General features: G+C 43.7%; 1 protein-coding gene across 1 annotated transcript in view; it reads left to right on the top strand.

Annotated features, from left to right (window-relative positions):
- LOC144824148 (ras and EF-hand domain-containing protein-like) overlaps positions 1-17202 on the top strand; it is a 304543-nt gene that overhangs the window by 167602 nt on the left and 119739 nt on the right. The window contains exon 5 of the mRNA XM_078683278.1: positions 7452-7529. Coding sequence (XP_078539404.1) covers positions 7452-7529 — 78 coding nt within the window. The remainder of the gene's footprint in view (positions 1-7451; positions 7530-17202) is intronic.

Here is a 17202-nt window from a genome sequence, read left to right on the forward strand (position 1 = left end):
AGGGAGAGCAGTTTGTGCGATCTCCTAATCTTTCCGTGCTGCCATAGAAATTTCGACATAAGCGAGTCGAGTGTTTTTAATATCATTGAGTCTACTGCAAGCGGGATTGCACAAAAAAGATATAAACATCTGGGTAAAACATTCATTTTGAGAAAGTTAGCTCTTCCAATAATCGAAAGATGTAAATTGTTGACCCGATCTAGGTCCTGTTTAATCTTGACAATGAGGGGGTCATAGTTCATAGCTACAATATGCTTGGTATCAGGAGTTAAAGTGACTCCCAGATAGGTGGCTTTATGACTCCTTCTTTGATCACTACATACAGTATTGGGTGTAGCCAGTATAATAGTCTTTCCCCTATTCAAGGAGTAGCCCGAGTATAAGCCAAACTCCAAAGTTAATTCTTCAATTTCGCGCATAGCCACCACTGGATCAGTGGTGATGACCGCGATATCATCCGCGTAAGCTAATACTTTAGTCTCAAATGAGTGGCTAAGGATGGGAGTGATAGGTGTATGCTCTAGGAGTTTTAATATAAGTGGAATAATATAAAGTGCAAATAATAGTGGCGAACAGGGACAGCCCTGTCTAGTACCACGAGATATATTAATCTGACCAGATTCAGAACCCATAATTTGTAATTTGGCTTTGGGAGACGTGTACATAGATTTCATAGCTTTTAAAAATTTGGGGCCAAAATTATTTCGTGCCATAACTGCCCAGAGAAATTTCCATGACACCCGGTCGAAGGCCTTCTCGGCATCCAACAGGATCATTGACATCTGCCCTCCCCTGACAGCAATGGCATCGAAAACGGCCAAAGCCCTACAAGTGTGATCGGTAGTCCCTTTACCTGGAACAAAACCATGCTGCCAAGGGGAGACCAGATGTTCAACAACCCTGCCTAATCTACCGGCCATTACTTTAGCAAACAATTTGGAGTCCGAATTAATAAGGGATATGGGGCGATATGAAGTGAGCAATTCGGGTGGCTTTCCTTTCTTAGGAAACACTACTATACTGGCCTCAGACCAAGATGCAGGAGCGACTCCGTTCCATTGTATCCCTAGGAAAAGATCATGCAAAATTGGGGCTAGTTGCTCAGATAAAATTTAATACAGGTCTATTGGAATTTTATCCGGCCCGCTGCTTTTCCTGCTTGTAACGAAGTAAGTGCTGTTAATACTTCTTCAATGGAGATTTCCCCTTCCAAATCTTCGCGAGTGGTCTCGTCAAGAACTTTCTCTCCATTATCGTTACCAAGAAAATTGTTAAGGAACAGATTTATTTGGATGTCTGTGGGAGCTAGGTCTTCAGTGTATAGACTTTGATAGTATTGCTGAAATAGTTGTATTATATTAGTCGCTTTATTAAATGTTTTACCACCCTCATGAATTGAGCAAATATTACTAGCAACATTTTTTTGCCAGGTTGTTAGAGCCAATTGTCTGCCTACTTTCTCTCCATTCTCATAGAGATCTTTTCTATGGGCCCTATAAGTTTGCGCCGCTTTCTGGCTAAGAGTTGTATTTATCTCAGATTTCAATGTAATAACTTGATACATTAATTGCTTGGCGTCCTGCCCCAAAGAAATTAGTCTGGTGTGATCTGCTTCAGCTTTAGCTAGGGTGGATATTTTCGAGTTATGTTCATTAAGTTGTTTTTTTCGGATCCTATTTTGATAACTAGTAGTTTCTCCCCTAAGTGCTGCCTTGTAGCAATCCCAAACAATATTTCTTGAGGAACTGAAACGATTCATATTAAAAAATTCTTCTGTCCATTTCTTGATATACATAATGTATTCAGCGTTAACCAAGAGTTTACGATCGAATGACCAGTGCCTACGTTGCTTTTGAGGGGAGCCAAATTCAGTTGAAAGGATGAGGGCATTATGGTCTGATATTATTTGGGGACATTTAAAAATCGAAGAATGAGGGGCTAACTCCTGAGTAACAAAGATATAGTCTATACGTACATGTTTCTGATGCGGGTGCGAAAAATAAGTATACCCTGGATCCTGTTTGTTATTTTGAGCCCAGACATCTATTAAACCAAAACTATTGACTAGCCTTTTAATTGCTTTATACACTTTGGTTTTTCGACCAACATATTTTGTAATGGATCCGGTTTTTAATGAAAGATTAAGGGAGATGGTAAAGTCCCCACATATAACTAAGGGCCCCTGCCAGGTGGATAATTCTGCTTCTAAGTGTTCAAATATAGCAGGATCGTCGTCGTTGGATCCATACACATTACATATAGTAATACCAAGCGTAAATTTGACTATAGCCCATCTGCCTTGGGGGTCGGACAGATAGCGTGATATCCCCCCCAGATGTGTCTTGGTCAATATTGCGACCCCTCTAATATTTGACGTTTGGGTTGATGCTATTGCAAGATTATAGCCCCTTACATTTAATAAAGATTTCTTGTCCCAAGGCATATGTGTCTCCTGGAGACATATTACATCCACTGGATTTAAACCAATTAACTCAGCCAATCGCCTGCGTTTCTCACTGTTTAGGAGCCCTCCAACATTCCAACTTTTTATATTCAACCTACCCATTGTCGTATAGGATAATCTGAACTGGTGTAGCACTTATTCCTTTATTGGTGTTAATCCTTAATATAGTTTCCTTCTTTTCTGAAATTATCTTCATTACAGGCTCTAAGTTCATTTGTGAGGCGACTGCCATCCGGTTAGGTTCGTATTTTCTACTTTTTTGCACGCCCCCTCCCTTCCCCCCACCCCAAGTAGACCCATCTACCCACTGCCCTCCCTCCACCCCCCAATCTGTGAGGCGAACAGACTCAATTAGAGTCTGAATGATGGCTGCAGAACAATACCAGAGCTACCGCTATCTTCATATGAAGACAAAAAGAAAAAAAGCTAAGTAATAATCATAAACAGAGTGTCTAAAAAAAGGACAACATGCAATATATGACGGCTAAATGACTTAACTACCCTAACCTTTGATTACTGTATTAAATCCATACAAAAATTCCAAGGTAGCAAAAAAAAAAAAAAAAAAAAAAAAAAATATTTAGACTTTTGTGATTCTTCCGGTTTTTTTAATTTTATATTGTTACAAAGAGAGTACAATTTTTATTTTATGTCAAGCATTAATGTCCAATTTGGACATGGTTTTTTAATTGTGTTGTAATTATTGTATGAATTGTTAAATTGACTGTGTTAATAAATTTGATAATAGAGTTTTTACCAAAAATGTGTTGCAAAAAGTCTCAAATGATTAATACAGCCTAAAGTTATTTGTTGGAATTTGTGCTAGTTTAAAACTGTCCCCCTTGAGATACGGTTTATATTGTATAATACTACACTATACCTTTGCCTTTCCCGTCCATGAATTTGGCATGCTGTTCCTAACTAAACATTTTCAGTAGGAATACTGGAACTGGACATATCCCTTGTTGTCCATTTTTTAAATGGTACTTTCCTTCTTTTGTGATACTATGATTCCCCCCAGTCCCTTATAAGCCTGCGTGGGGTCCTCCTTCTTTTTTATAGATCTAGAAAAAGGACAACATGCAATATATGACGGCTAAATGACTTAACTACCCTAACCTTTGATTACTGTATTAAATCCATACAAAAATTCCAAGGTAGCAAAAAAAAAAAAAAATACCAAATAAATATTTTGAATCCAGATTTTTTTTTTCTTTTTTCCTTTTTTTTTTTCCTCCCCTTTCTCTTTTTTTTTCTTTCCCTTTCTTTCTTTTCTTTTTTTTTTTTTAAGGGCTGAAATCATGTTGCCCTTCAAATAGGCAATTCGCGCCGAATTAATTTATATGCTGGACGTACTCTTAGGGATTAAATAGATATGCGATTTTTCAATAAATTATAATCCCCACTCTTTACGGACTGAAAGAGCTACGATTTAGTACATAGTCACGCAGAACTGATTACTTCATCTGTTTTAGAAAGGCCTGGGCTTTTATTTCAGATACAAAAAATGTTGTCAGTCCCCCTTTCACAACCTTAAGTTTTGCAGGATTGTTCAGATAGGCCTGGGCTCCTTTCTCCTGAAAAGGCTTAATTAACATACGTAGTCGCCAGCGCCTTTCAACCGTTGCATGGCAAAAGTCAGGTCTCGTGAAATATGATATCTCTTGGAATGTCAGTTTATGATCCGGCCTGGCTTTCTCTGCTATAGTTTGCCTTAACAAGAAATTTCCAAAGTAAACCAGTATTGCTCTTGGATATGGGCCAGGTTTAGCAGGAGGATTAAATGGCATACGATGGGCGCACTGGATTTCCAATTCCCAGTTCCAATCCTTTAATTCGGGCAATGACTCTTTAAATAACTTAATCACAAAAGCGCGTACATTTTCCCCCTCCATTTTCTCTGGGACTCCAAGTATGCGTAGGTTATTGCGGCGCTGACGATTTTCAAAATCCTCGAGCTTCCATTTAATGTCAGTTAGCTCGGCTGCTTGGAGGTTTATATTTTCAGTATTGGCCATAGCCTCATTTTCTGTAGAAAGAACCCTTGATTCCACTTCCGCCATTCTTATGCCAATCTGTGTACATGATTTCGATAACTTTTTGACCACACCTTGCATTTTGCGAATAGCCGCCCGCGATCGTTTGCTATCCTGAGCAGTCTCTTCTCTATGGGCGGCGATAGCCTGTAGGATTGACTCTACAGCAGTATCAGAGATACCATGTATGTTGGCTCCTCCAGAATCGGAGTCCGCAGCCTGTGCAGATAGGTGAGATACGGCAGGTGCCTGAAGAGGAGCCCCAAAGTCTGTTTGGTTTAGCCTAGACATGGGCCTTAGTTTAGTTTTAATGGTGTTAGTCCTTGCATCTTCCGCCTCACTGCATTCACTACTGACGAGAGCCATATCTTCCGAGTCTACATCCTCGCCCTCCTCATCCTCCTCACCATCTTCTGACTCTGAGCTAGACCCACTTGATCCCAAATTTCCATGACCTTCCCCACCAAATTCATTAACTAATCCAGCCTCATCAGTAAATGAGTAGAACTCGCTATGATCCTTATCAGGTTCTAGGGTAGCACATTGCATATTAGACAAATGCTGTTCCTCGGGTTGTGCCCCCTTACCTCCTGCGTTAATGAGTTCGTCAGGGTAAAGAACTGTGGCCACGCTATCAGATGTAGTTGAGGCTGTTACAGAGGTTACTGCCTCTTCCGAGGCAACAGATGAGATTGGTGCTGTTACAATTAAGTCCTCCTGCATCCCCAGTATATTCGCTTCCACCCCAGAAAAAGACATAGATTGCTTTTCAGCCATCTGGGTAGTATCAGCATTATATGACTTCTCCTGTACTTCAGTAAATGGTATACTCACAGTTCGAATGTCGGGGGTCAATATAGCAGTCCCTGCTGTAGTAGCTTGCCCTTCTAGAATATTGGGGATAGAGTCTGGATTCCCCCTGGTACCCTCAGGAATTTGTAGCGGTGATTCCTGCGAAACCAAGTTTTGATTCTCTGCTGTGGGTATTTGTATGCAGGTTGCTGAAGAGAGACAAGAGGCCCCTGTTTCCTAAGTAGCATATCCATAACTGTATTGCCAGGTAGGGCCGTGCTCTGGATATTTTCTTTATTTATTTTCCTTTTGGCGGCCAATACCTCTTGCCTTGGCGTACTCTCTCCAACAGGTGGTCTCTGAGTTTTGGATTTTGCAGGGGGGTTGGTACTGCTCAAGGATTCTCCCCGCTGCCGCCTCTCCTCCTGCTCTGCCTCACGCAGAGCTCTAGTGGCTTTCGCCAGCCTGGTGCGCGCTACCGCTGCGGACGCCGCTTTAGAAGACATTTCACCGGCCCCCAAACAAGTAAATTTCAATACAGACAGCTCACCACAGACTTGCAGCAGCTGGGTTTTTATTTGGTCCCAAACTGTCTGACCGAAAAGAGGGTGTAGTACTTCAGTCAAAACGGAGCGTAGTTTATCCCTGTTGGAAATTTCTTCGCTTTCCTCGTGTAGAAGCTGGCTGCAGCGCTTTCCCTGCTGCTTCTGCTTCCCCTGTAGCAGTGAGTCAGGGAGCGCTTGGCGGAATAGAGGACAGCTGCGTGGGTCGATAGTCACGCCCAACACCTTGCCTGCAGTTCACACAAGGAGCAAGCAACGGAGCTCAAGGAGCTCAACGTATTCGGCAGAGGGTTTTCTCCCGTTGCAGCATAACATGCTGTTCCTGAGCAAAGGTGAGTCTGCCGTCTGCCGTCTGCCGTCTCTTGTTATTTTTCTCCCTTCCGTCAAGCACTCGATCTTTAATCGATCTTTAATCCCCCTTCAGAGCCGCACGTCTTCCGTGAGGGTTTCCGCTCATAGAACGCTGTCGGTAGGGTGGTAATAAGTCACACTCTGTTCAAAACGAAGCGGAGCTCCGGCGTAGTGCTGCATCGCGGTCTACGGCCAGACCGCCATCTTGCCTCGAGTGAAACCTTTTTCCTCCGTCTCACCTCAACACATTTCTTTCATCTGGAAATCCCTTTCCAAACTCTCCATACAGGGTTGGTGGAACACTTTATGTCACTTTCACAGACTTGATGTTGCTTTTGCCTCTTCATGCAAACCACCACGCAACACTGATCTTTACTGGTTACCTCTCACCTTATACCTGGATCATTTGGCTTTGAAACAGCCTGTTCCTGTCAGCTCAGAGAACTGTAAGCCTCCTTGAAAGAATTCTACTCTCTCCTTCTTGTCAATTTCTCTTTTACAATTTTTTACATGATTTGTTTCTTTTATATGCTACTTAATTTTGTCTTCGAATTGCATCATTTGTTCAATTGCCGTAACTATTCATAGCGTTATATATACTCTGCATTCATATTGTCTTTCCTCCCTTCCCCTTCTCTCCCCTCCCCTTGTCCTTTCACAAAATCCCCACAAAATGCTTCTTTGATTGCTATCCATTGACATTAGCATTTACTATTTTATACCATTTTTAAGCAATTTTATTGTATTTTCTTCTGCTGATGTCTTTGTTTGCTTATGATTCTTCTTAATAAAGCTTTTCAAACATAAAAAATACGCCAGAGCACAAGTTAGAATCCCAACAAACAGTTCATGGTTTTGTCATTCTGAGATAGATAACGTGAGCACCATTGAGTTAGGTATTAATTACACCAATCTGCCAAGTGATCAGAGGCATTGCATTCTGTAGCATGCCACTATGCCAATAAACCAGTATTATTCACTAGATCTAAAAAGTCTGGCCAGTTTATGACATTTTCGAATTACATTGGTTACAAAAGTAAAGGGATTGGTTTGAAATTCCTCTTAATTTTAGAAATATCAGAGGTCTGCTCTTTTCTGTATTGGACACAAATTGTTTTTGAAGCCTACTTGGACCATTCACGCACAAGAATGAAAGCATAAGTAAATCAGTAAACATATGTTTCTAGATTGGTGCACCCACAAGCAGCTCACTAAAATTGTATCTTTTGTATATTTTCTTGGAAGCGTGAAGAGGTTAGAAAAGCTACCGAATCCAAGGACGAGAGCCTCAAACTGAAAGACCACGTCTACAACCTCACACAGGTGAGCCCTATGCACATGTCCATTGAGTGTGTAACACTCGGTGATTCATTTGAGCTGGTGGGGACCAGCGGCACTAATTTGTGGGGTCTTGCACTTATTTTTCCACACCATACTTTGACTTAGAATAACAGAGGGAAACACAAACAAAGGGGAAAGACGGAGGAAGAAAACGCCTTCTTGAATGGTTTGCACTGTGAGATGGGCTTCATCTCAGTGCTTTATAGATGAAGTATTCCTTTATTTGGAGGGTGCTGAGGCTTCCTTTTAGAGGAAGGAACTTGAGTGGGGAAAAAAGATCCTTGGATTCTGACCTGATTGGCCAAGAATGAGTCACATTTTTCATTGTGTATGTGTCTGTTTTCATTTGAGCAAACCAATATTCTAAACATCTAGTTGTAGATGGTGGGACTGAGAGAAAGCAATGTAGATTTCCTACATAATCACAAATATTACAGCATGATTGCTTACATTGGGACTTCACACTAGACTTGAGGTGGAATTTCTCCAGCTCTGTATGAGAGAAGATATTTGGAGTTTCCAGAACCTAAAGGATACAAAGAAGCATTGTGTAAAGGCTCTTTTCGCTGGTGAAGTTTATGCCTCCTGCATCCACTGGTGCATCTTGTATTTCAGCCCTATTGCAGTTACACTTGCTAGCTCAGTTAACAGGGATCCAAACTACACAGTTCTCCCCGTAACTGAACCATCAATCAATCAACCAATCAATCAGGGGTTTGTCAAACGTGCCTACTCGCCCGTGAGGGTCTCAAGGTGCTGGGGGAGAGGGGGATGGCTGCTGATCTGCCTGCTATGGAGGTTAAGTCAAAGAGCCAGGTCTTGTGGTCCTTCCTGAACTGGGTAAATGATGCCGATTGCCTGAGGTGGAGGGGTAGCGTGTTCCAGGTCTTGGTGGTGAAGTAGGCGAAAGATCTTCCTCCGGTTCTAGGTTTGTAAATTCATGGGACTGAGGCCAGGACGAGTTGGACGAAGTGGAGTTATCTGGCGGGTGTGTGGAAAGCAAGGTGGTGGTTCAGATATTCTGGTCCTGCGTCATGGAGGGCCTTGTAGGCACTTGTGTGGAGCTAGAAAGTTATTATCTTGTTGATAGGAAGCTAGTGGAGTTGTTGGGGGTGTTGTCATGTGGCTGTGGTGGGGGATGTCGACGACCAGTTTGTCTGCGGCGTTTTGGACTTTCTGTAGATTCCTGAGCTATTTCTGAGTGATGCCATTGTAGAGTGAGTTGCCGTAGTCCAGTCTACTGTTGATGAAGGTGTGGGTGAGCGTCTTTCTGGTACTGTGGGAAGCCATCTGAAAGTCTTTAGTAGCAGACAGAGCGTGTAGAAACAGGATGAGGATATTGCGTTGATTTGGCAGTTCATGGAAAGCGAAGAGTCCAGTATGATGCTGAGGTTGTGTGCGTGGTCCGTAGCGGTGGGAGGAGTTCCTAGTGCGACGGGCCACCATGAGTCGCCCCAGGCTGAGGGTGCTGATCCGAGGATCAGTATTTTGGTCTTGTCTGAGTTAGCTTGAGGCAGCTGTCTTGCATCCCGGTGGCAACTGCCCTTATTCCGTTTTGAAAGTTGATTCTGGCGGCTGTGGGTTTGTTGGTGCAGGAGATGATCAGCTGGGTGTCGTTGGCATAAGAGACTATGTCGAGTCCGTGGCTTCTAACGATGGCTACGAGGTGAGCCATGTAGACATTGAAGAGGGTGGGGCTCAGCAAGGATCCTTGGGGCACTCCACAGCTAATCTTTGAAGGTTCTGAGTGGAACGGGGGCAGTCTGACTCGCTGTGTTCAGCCGGTCAGGAAGGAGAAGATCCAGTCCAGTGCCTTGTTGCAGATGCCGGCGTCATGGAGTCTTGTGATTAGGGTGCGGTACTCAACCCAACAAAAACGTCATGAAATTTTTAAAAAATCAGATTATCCTGCATCTATAGATTGCAATATAATTGGCCATTTAAAATCTCAAAGCCTCATATTCCTTGTTTTCTGAAGGATACTCTGCTATTTTTCCAAAAACCTTGTGCTGTGCAATGTCATAAAACCTCATAGTGAGGTCATTTTATGAAAACAAATGACCTCTAAATTGGAATGGAATGGCAGAATATTTCCAGTGCTAAATTCTAATCAGATTTTTGAAAGTCGGAGCATGAATCTATATGCCTCTAAGATTGTTAAATAGGATCAGGGTGCATCCAGAAATCTGCAGAACAGGAGCTTGAATCAGAACAGAAATTCAGCCTTCTGTCTTTCTCCGGTGATACATGTAGTTGTTCCACGTATGCAAAAACAACAGTTGATGGACAGAATGCAGAACAATGTCATACATTCACCCCCGTACAGAGATCTGGGCCTAAATCCATCGTTTTTTTTGCTCACCACACCAACCCAGTTCAGACATGGCCATATGCAAAGCCTTGACCCTGTGCCTCATGGGAACAGTCCAGCCCGAACTGCCAAGCCATGTCTTCCCTGGACCGGAATCAAGCATCCTAGGACCGGTTTCTGGCTATCAGCCGTCTTCAGCCAGGATAGCTTGACTCCAGTGGTGTGGAGAGCACGGGACTCACGTCTGAGCATACCCGTCCCACTCGGGGTGACAAATGCAAAAACAACAGTTGATGGACAGAATGCAGAACAATGTCATACATTCACCCCAGTACAGAGATCTGGGCCTAAATCCATTGTTTTTTGGCTCACCACACCAACCCAGTTCAGACCGGTTTCTGGCTGTCAGCCATCTTCAGCCAGGCTGAAGACGGCTGAAATGCCAGAAACGGTCCTAGGAAGCTTGATTCCGATCCAGGGAAGGCATGGCTTGGCAGTTCGGGCTGGACTCACTGTTCTCATGAGGCACAGGGTCAGACTGATTTGCATATGGCCATGTCTGAACTGGGGTGGCAGAGTGGGTTAAAGAACGGTGATGGATTAAACCCAGATCTGTTGACTGGGTGTGAGTGTTTGATTGGTGCAGATGCTCCGTCCATCACCACCCCTTTTTGTACCGCTTTGTTCCACGTATGACGTAAGTCCCTACAGAGATTCCAAAAACAGTAAGAAAGGTTCATTGTGCCAAGTTTAGGTGGCAATGGCTTAGCAAGGGTACCATGGACCATAATTCTAGCAAGGAAGGTGCCCACCAACCCTGGTTTGGTTGTAAAAAAACACAGCTGTAATTGGGTGCAGGGAGGCCCTCACTCCCCTGTGCCTCGGTGTATCCACGCTTGATGCACTATTGACAGCTATGGCCCTGAAAGGTGGCAGGCTGTAATACCTAGCTGGAGACTCGTGTGTTGAAATGCCTGCTGCAGGGAAAGGGGTGTGATTTTGTTTTAAACCAGCCCTTCCCTATGGCACATCAGGGTCTTTAGGGAACTATGTATTTTCAAAGTACTACTTGGTATGACATTTTGCACAAATGCTTCCTGCCAGAGCCCACTACGGGTCACACTAGCCTGGTCTGAAAAGGGTTGTATGTCGTTACAACTCATTCCGTTGCAATGCATGCCTTTACCAGGCATGCGTTACAACGGAATGCTTTTTCCACGCATAACCTTTACCACGAATATTCCTTTACCACGCATAGATTTACAACGATATTCGTTGTAAATTTATGCATGGTAAGGGCATATTCTTGGGCAAGGTTATACCCCTCCCCTGTACCTTTACATGACCCCTCAGCCCCCACTCTTTATAATTACCCCCACCCTTAACCCTTCTTTTTTTTTTTAAACTAAAATTCCCTCTTGCCTTTTCATGTCATCTCCTCTCCATCGTCCTTGGTGACGTCACTGACGTCGTACGTCGTAATGAGTAAGCAGAAGTTTCTTTCCGTTTCCACTTAAACAACGCTGTTTGCCTCCGTTTCGGAACATCAGGTGCCTTTTTTTTGGGGGGGGAGACCCCAACCACCCACCTTTTTAATCCCACACTTTATTTTTTCCTTGGGGGGAGACCCCCCAAGCCCTCTTTTTCTTTTTTTAGCATTTACCACACATGCCTTTACTACGTATCTCGTAGTAAAGGTATGAGTGGTGGCTGTTGTAACCACGCATGCATTGTAATGCATGTGTGGTAAAGGTTTTCGTGGAAACGGCCGCGTTGTAGTGGCCGTTTCCCCTGAAGAGCAAAAATCTTTGTTTCCCTAGGTTCTCCGTACCCACCCTCTCCATGATCCGTCCTGCCATGCTGACTAAACCCTGCACTGTCGTACTCTAACCTACGAATTTACACCACTAAGAACCATGAGTTCTACTTTCTGAGACCTGTTTCTCAAGTGTTTTAGCTCCTCGCTAGTAACTCTTGCTAATCCTATAAGGTCTAACTAAGCCAAAATGTTTACATAGAATGGATAGTTGCAACTCTTGATTACTTGCACTATTACTTGCAGTAGGTAACAGGTTAGTGTGTAAATAAATACCGAAACCTCAGTCAGTCTTCACTGGCACTGGAAAATATAGCTCCAATATGACAAATAACCCCAAGGTTACGTATACCAAAATATCCACTTTTGTATTTGTTACTCTTTATCATTTTAAGATAGAATCAAGAACTGCTGAACTAAAAAACGGCTTATTGTAAACTTGGTAAATGAAAATCAACCACTTAAGATATCAACGCATCCGGATATTGCTTTTTGGATATTAGAAAATTCCCTCAGTTCTTAGTGACTGTGAGTGTCATGTTAAACACCTCTGACTTGAGACTTGTATTGCCTTGAAGGCTGTCGCTTGCCTTGGAGCCTGGTTTCCCCTTCTGAATTCTGGTGTTTCGTGTACAGTTCAATTGCAATTAGCAATAACAAAGGGAAACACCCTTAGTCTTGTCCTGTCCCTTTCAGATCTCTGCTTACCCTCTCCTTGTCCCGCGGCACCCTTAAGTTGCTTCTGCTGTAGATAATGTTCCTCAAATGACCTAAAAAAGCATAAAAAAGCACAACCAGGCTGGGAAATAGAATGAGCCTTGCAAACGGCTGCAAACCAGCCGGCACTGCAGGAAGCCTGGACTGACGCCTTCAGAGTATGGATTGTTCATGGCAGGTCATCGCTCCTTGAAAGCCCTTTAGACTGCAGCTGCTAGGGAAAAGAAGATTGACTTACCAGCAAATAGACGTAGGAAGATTTGAGAACCAAGACAATGGGAGGAAGGTAGACTGTGGCGCAGTTGCAGACGGCATGTGGTTTGATTAGTACTTGATGTACATGCGTGGGTGTTGTTGTGCTCGTATGTTTCCTTTCATGTGGCAGGAGGTTGATGGACTAGTAATCTTGACTGGAGGTGAATGCTCTTTGACAGGGGGTTGCCTTTGCCCGAAAGCCTCACAGCGCAGAGCCAGACACGTATATCTTGAACCGCAGAACAGAATGTGGAGGAACCTGCAGGACTGCATTCCACAGACTTTGACATCACACGCTGCACTTGGTAAAGCACTGAGTCAAGAATACTGCAGGTTATAAATAGGACGCATTTGATGCCTAACTATCAAATGCAGTGCCTACTTTCACTCTGCCTAATCAAAGGTAGGAGAATTTCAGGACCACCGTTAAAGAAGTATGGCCTGATGTGCAACATCACAACTTATATCATAACAGAGAAAATTGTGAAGGACAGGTCCCTCCCTGACAGAAGCGCTGGAAAGTCATGAGATTCAGTCTCCTTCTAGGTACACCAAAGTGTAGGTGCAGTAGTGGCAACAATTTGCACCCGCTGAAGACTGGAGAACTGTCTCATGATGGAAGCGGGCGCAATACCCAGTTTTCTCGAATGGGCACCATGACCACTCAATGCCACTTTCATCTTTGGATTTGGTTGGCGCTGCCTGTACAGTACCAGGCCCTGTGTTGAACACGCCTCTGGGACATGACATACTGTAGGAACTTGACATACAGTGTGAATAGAAGAGACTCCATTTTGGTTGGTAGGCCTGGAAAACTCCTAATCATGAATCTCCCAAATGAAACCCACCGACATGGTGTCTCTGTACTGTACTGCACAGTTTACTTGTAGCCCATAATGAAGTGGGCCAAAACTGGAAAGTGAAAACGACTGTGGCTGTAACCCAGTGGCAGACACAACTCAAACTCGGGGTAGTTTTTTTTTTTTAAACATCTTTTTATTGGCATTTACACAATACAATACAAAGATGTACATTGAGAGCAGAGGTTACATAACATACGGTGCAATAGGTTATAGCAAACCATGGCATTGCAAAGTTCCCAGGTCACATATATATTAAAAACCTACACCAGGACATGTATAAACAATGAGCAGTAGAATGGTGAAAATAACCACCGTTTCGCCGTAAGGCCCATGTCTGCCCACCAGCAAACAGTTTCACCACATATAGCTCTATAACGCTTTAAATAAGCGAGAGTCAGGGTTGTGAGCCCTCAGTCAGTAAATATAATATTTCAAGCAAAGAGAATTACACACATGGCAACATAACAAGTCATACAATAAAGTATGCCTCAAAGTAACAACTAACAAACAGGTCACCCGGGTGTCTCATAGGTAGGAGGGTGAAAGAGTCAGTACCAGACATCCGGCCCTGGCAGCACAGTATTCCAGCCTGCGGACGGCAGGGGTGGCATATGGGGGGGCCACCTCAATAAGTGCAAAGGCTACACCCCCCTGGGACTGCATGGGCGGCCCACACCCTGCCAAGGACATTCTATTGTCAACCTGCTCCAATACTTCCTCCATCGGTGCACTGGGTGATGTGACGTGGCGGGCTTCCCATGGCACCCTTCCTCAGTAGGGCCCTCTCCTTCACCCTAGCTCAGATATCAACGTCTCCCTCCCCTGTTGCCACAGTGGGACCAATCCTATTCTTCTCCCTCAGGGCTATGCACTGCCTTGCCATGAGAGAGCCGAGATTTATAAATCTGGTTCCAGCCCTGGGCCTGTCTCTGGATAGTTATTGTCTCACTCTGCTCCTCACTCATGCTTCCTAGTGGATCCCTCTTCCTGTGTGAGTAACATCTCTCCATCCAGTCCATTTCTGGCATGGGATCCTCAACCCTCTCTGAGGGGAAGTAAACTTCCAGAAGTGTCTTACACCTCCTGTGGAAGAGGTAATTGTAATTAGTGAGACATAACTTTTCATGCTGAAGGTATGGATATGGTACCTGTGAATATCCCTCTTGGGTCCAACTACGTCATTGAGTCTGTCAACGAGCCCTAGCTTGGAGAAGCAAATACACGAGGCAATGTCTCTGTGCCAAAGTCAATGGGAAGAACCCATATTGTGGAGTACACTCACTCTGGTGCACAGTAACTACCCCACAAGATGGCAGTCCTTAGTGGTTACTTGCTATGCATCTCCAACTTACTGCCCACCAAGTCGCTGAGGGTCAGGGTTCAGTCTTTTCTTTCCATCTTCTGCACTTAATTATGATGGTCTCTTTGATATGAAGATCCTCAGGTATCTGTCAACTGGGGTCTCTGCAAGAGCCATGGTGCCTTGCTATTCAGCTCTTGGGTTCCCACAAGCATGGTCCTTACTGTTAGGATGGAGTCCTTAGACTAGCATTGATATCCCTGTTTTCAAGGTGATGGCAGGTCCCTGCAAACCATGCCAGGCATGGCACGTCCGAGGCCCCATAGGACTATCACACAGAAAGCAACCACAAGCTCCTCTCTTCAGAGATCACCTCTCAGCTAAGCTGAATAAGTGGAGAGCTCCATTCATGCATGTGCAATCCGCCAATCGGGCAACGTCATAGTCCCAGTGATGCAAGAACCAACTACATCTTTAGCCCTTGGATCATCCTTCCATTCTGGAGGGATACAGTGATAGTTCCTCTAAGGATTATAATCATTTGGCTTGCTTGTTGCACACTTAACAAGGCTTGGCACATATGTTGTGCTCCACACCCCTTTTTTATGTGTTCTTCTCCAAGCCTGCAGGGCTTAATTTTGGTTGTGCATTTGCTCCCTTAAGTGGATGCAACAAGAACTTTCTTGTGTGGACTATGTGCAGAAAAATCCCTGGCCAGCTATTACTACAGACTTCCAGTTGAGTGGTTCATTGCACTCTTCTGGCTTATCTGTTGTAAGTTATGTTGTGAACTGCAGTTTGGTCTTCGGGGTCACGTACTTCATACTTTGTAAATTGGGTCAGCGATATCAGCAGATTTAAGTGTGCAGTGCACCAGGCACACTAAGCGCAGGTGCCTGGGGCCAGCTCACTTGATGCATACAGTGGATTTGCCAATGAAAGCAACTGAGGCACACATTGTGACTGATGCCCAGACTCAAGAATTCTCTTTAAACTATTCCGTACCGGAGTGGGTTGTTATTTGTGGTGGTCCCGAGTGCAAAACGGGCCTAGTGTGGTTGGAGATCCCAAGGAAGACCTGGACCTCCAGGGGATGCAGAAACGATCATGCAAAATAGTCTATGAACTATGTTAGTTTCAGGTAAATCCTCAGCACTTTCACAGTTTTATAGAAGTATGTGGATGTTGGTTGCAGTAGGATACATGAGCATATACATTTCCCTGAATATGTTGCACTCCTGAACCTGGTCAATCACCATAAAGGTGCGCAGCCTGACCATAAATACTCAGTCTGTGTTGACTTTTCCACGTCTATCCCTTGAAATGCAATTAGTGAACCATTAGGATTATGGAGATGGGATGTTGAAGGGATCTTATGCAAAATTACCTCTCCAGGGGACGCAGTAAGTTGTTTGCACAATGGCCTTTGAGAGAACCACACATATGGGGATTTTGGGGTTGGGTCCTGCAGTTTGGAATCTGTGGCAAGTGAACAAAGTGATCAGGATTGTCTCAGTCAGTCTGAAGGTCTATTTTTATGGACTGGTGTACTTACTTTTTGTATGTCTTTTGCAGCTATAAGTCAACAAAGCCTAATAAGTTAATGGAGATTTCGCTGATGAATGTTTGTAGATTCAGTCTTATCTGTGATAATGATCGCCATGATAGTGCACTTCCACGCTGATCTTGACAATATGTGATGCATATTTGTCATTTGGTCTCGTTGCATCATGGTTCAGTAACCAATGTGCCTACAGAAATATTTATGTAGCCAAGTATTCACATTAGTCAAATCTAAACGGTGCTACACTGAGATTTTCTTGTCGCCTGTTCTACTTTCGGGAACCCTGAATTCTCTGGTTAAATTTTTTATACCAGATTGTCTACTTTTTAAGTGATTGCATAGTGATCAAACACCTGCTATTGGGCTTAAAATTATAATCATGTATTATAATATATGACATACAACTTTCATTGATTGTTTATATTGTTGTCATATGGTACAGAGTTATAGTACAGGGATCTAACTGCAGGACAAAGAGGAGGGGCTGAGTGCTTAAAGTGCTGTCTGATGCCTATCCAAATTAAAAACTTCTGAAATTCCTGGCCAAAATTTGTCCTAAAAGTGTGCAAAATTCCAGAATGTGCTACAGACTTCACTCTCTAAAGATCTCTTTAAGGGTTACTGCGTACATAGAGAGAGATGACTATTAGATATGCTTTCCATCGTTACAATACCTTCCTTCCCTATTTATGGCTACTTTCATTTAACTGGTGTCGTTTTCTAAAGTAATGCTCTTTCTTGTTTTGTGCATTTAGATAAATGTTTGATGCGTATGAAGAAGCCGATCCTCGGTAAAGCACCCAAGGTTGTTAATCAGAGCATGAGTGTA

This window comes from Lissotriton helveticus, chromosome 3_1 (assembly GCF_964261635.1).
Source record: "Lissotriton helveticus chromosome 3_1, aLisHel1.1, whole genome shotgun sequence".
Lineage (NCBI taxonomy): Eukaryota > Metazoa > Chordata > Amphibia > Caudata > Salamandridae > Lissotriton > Lissotriton helveticus.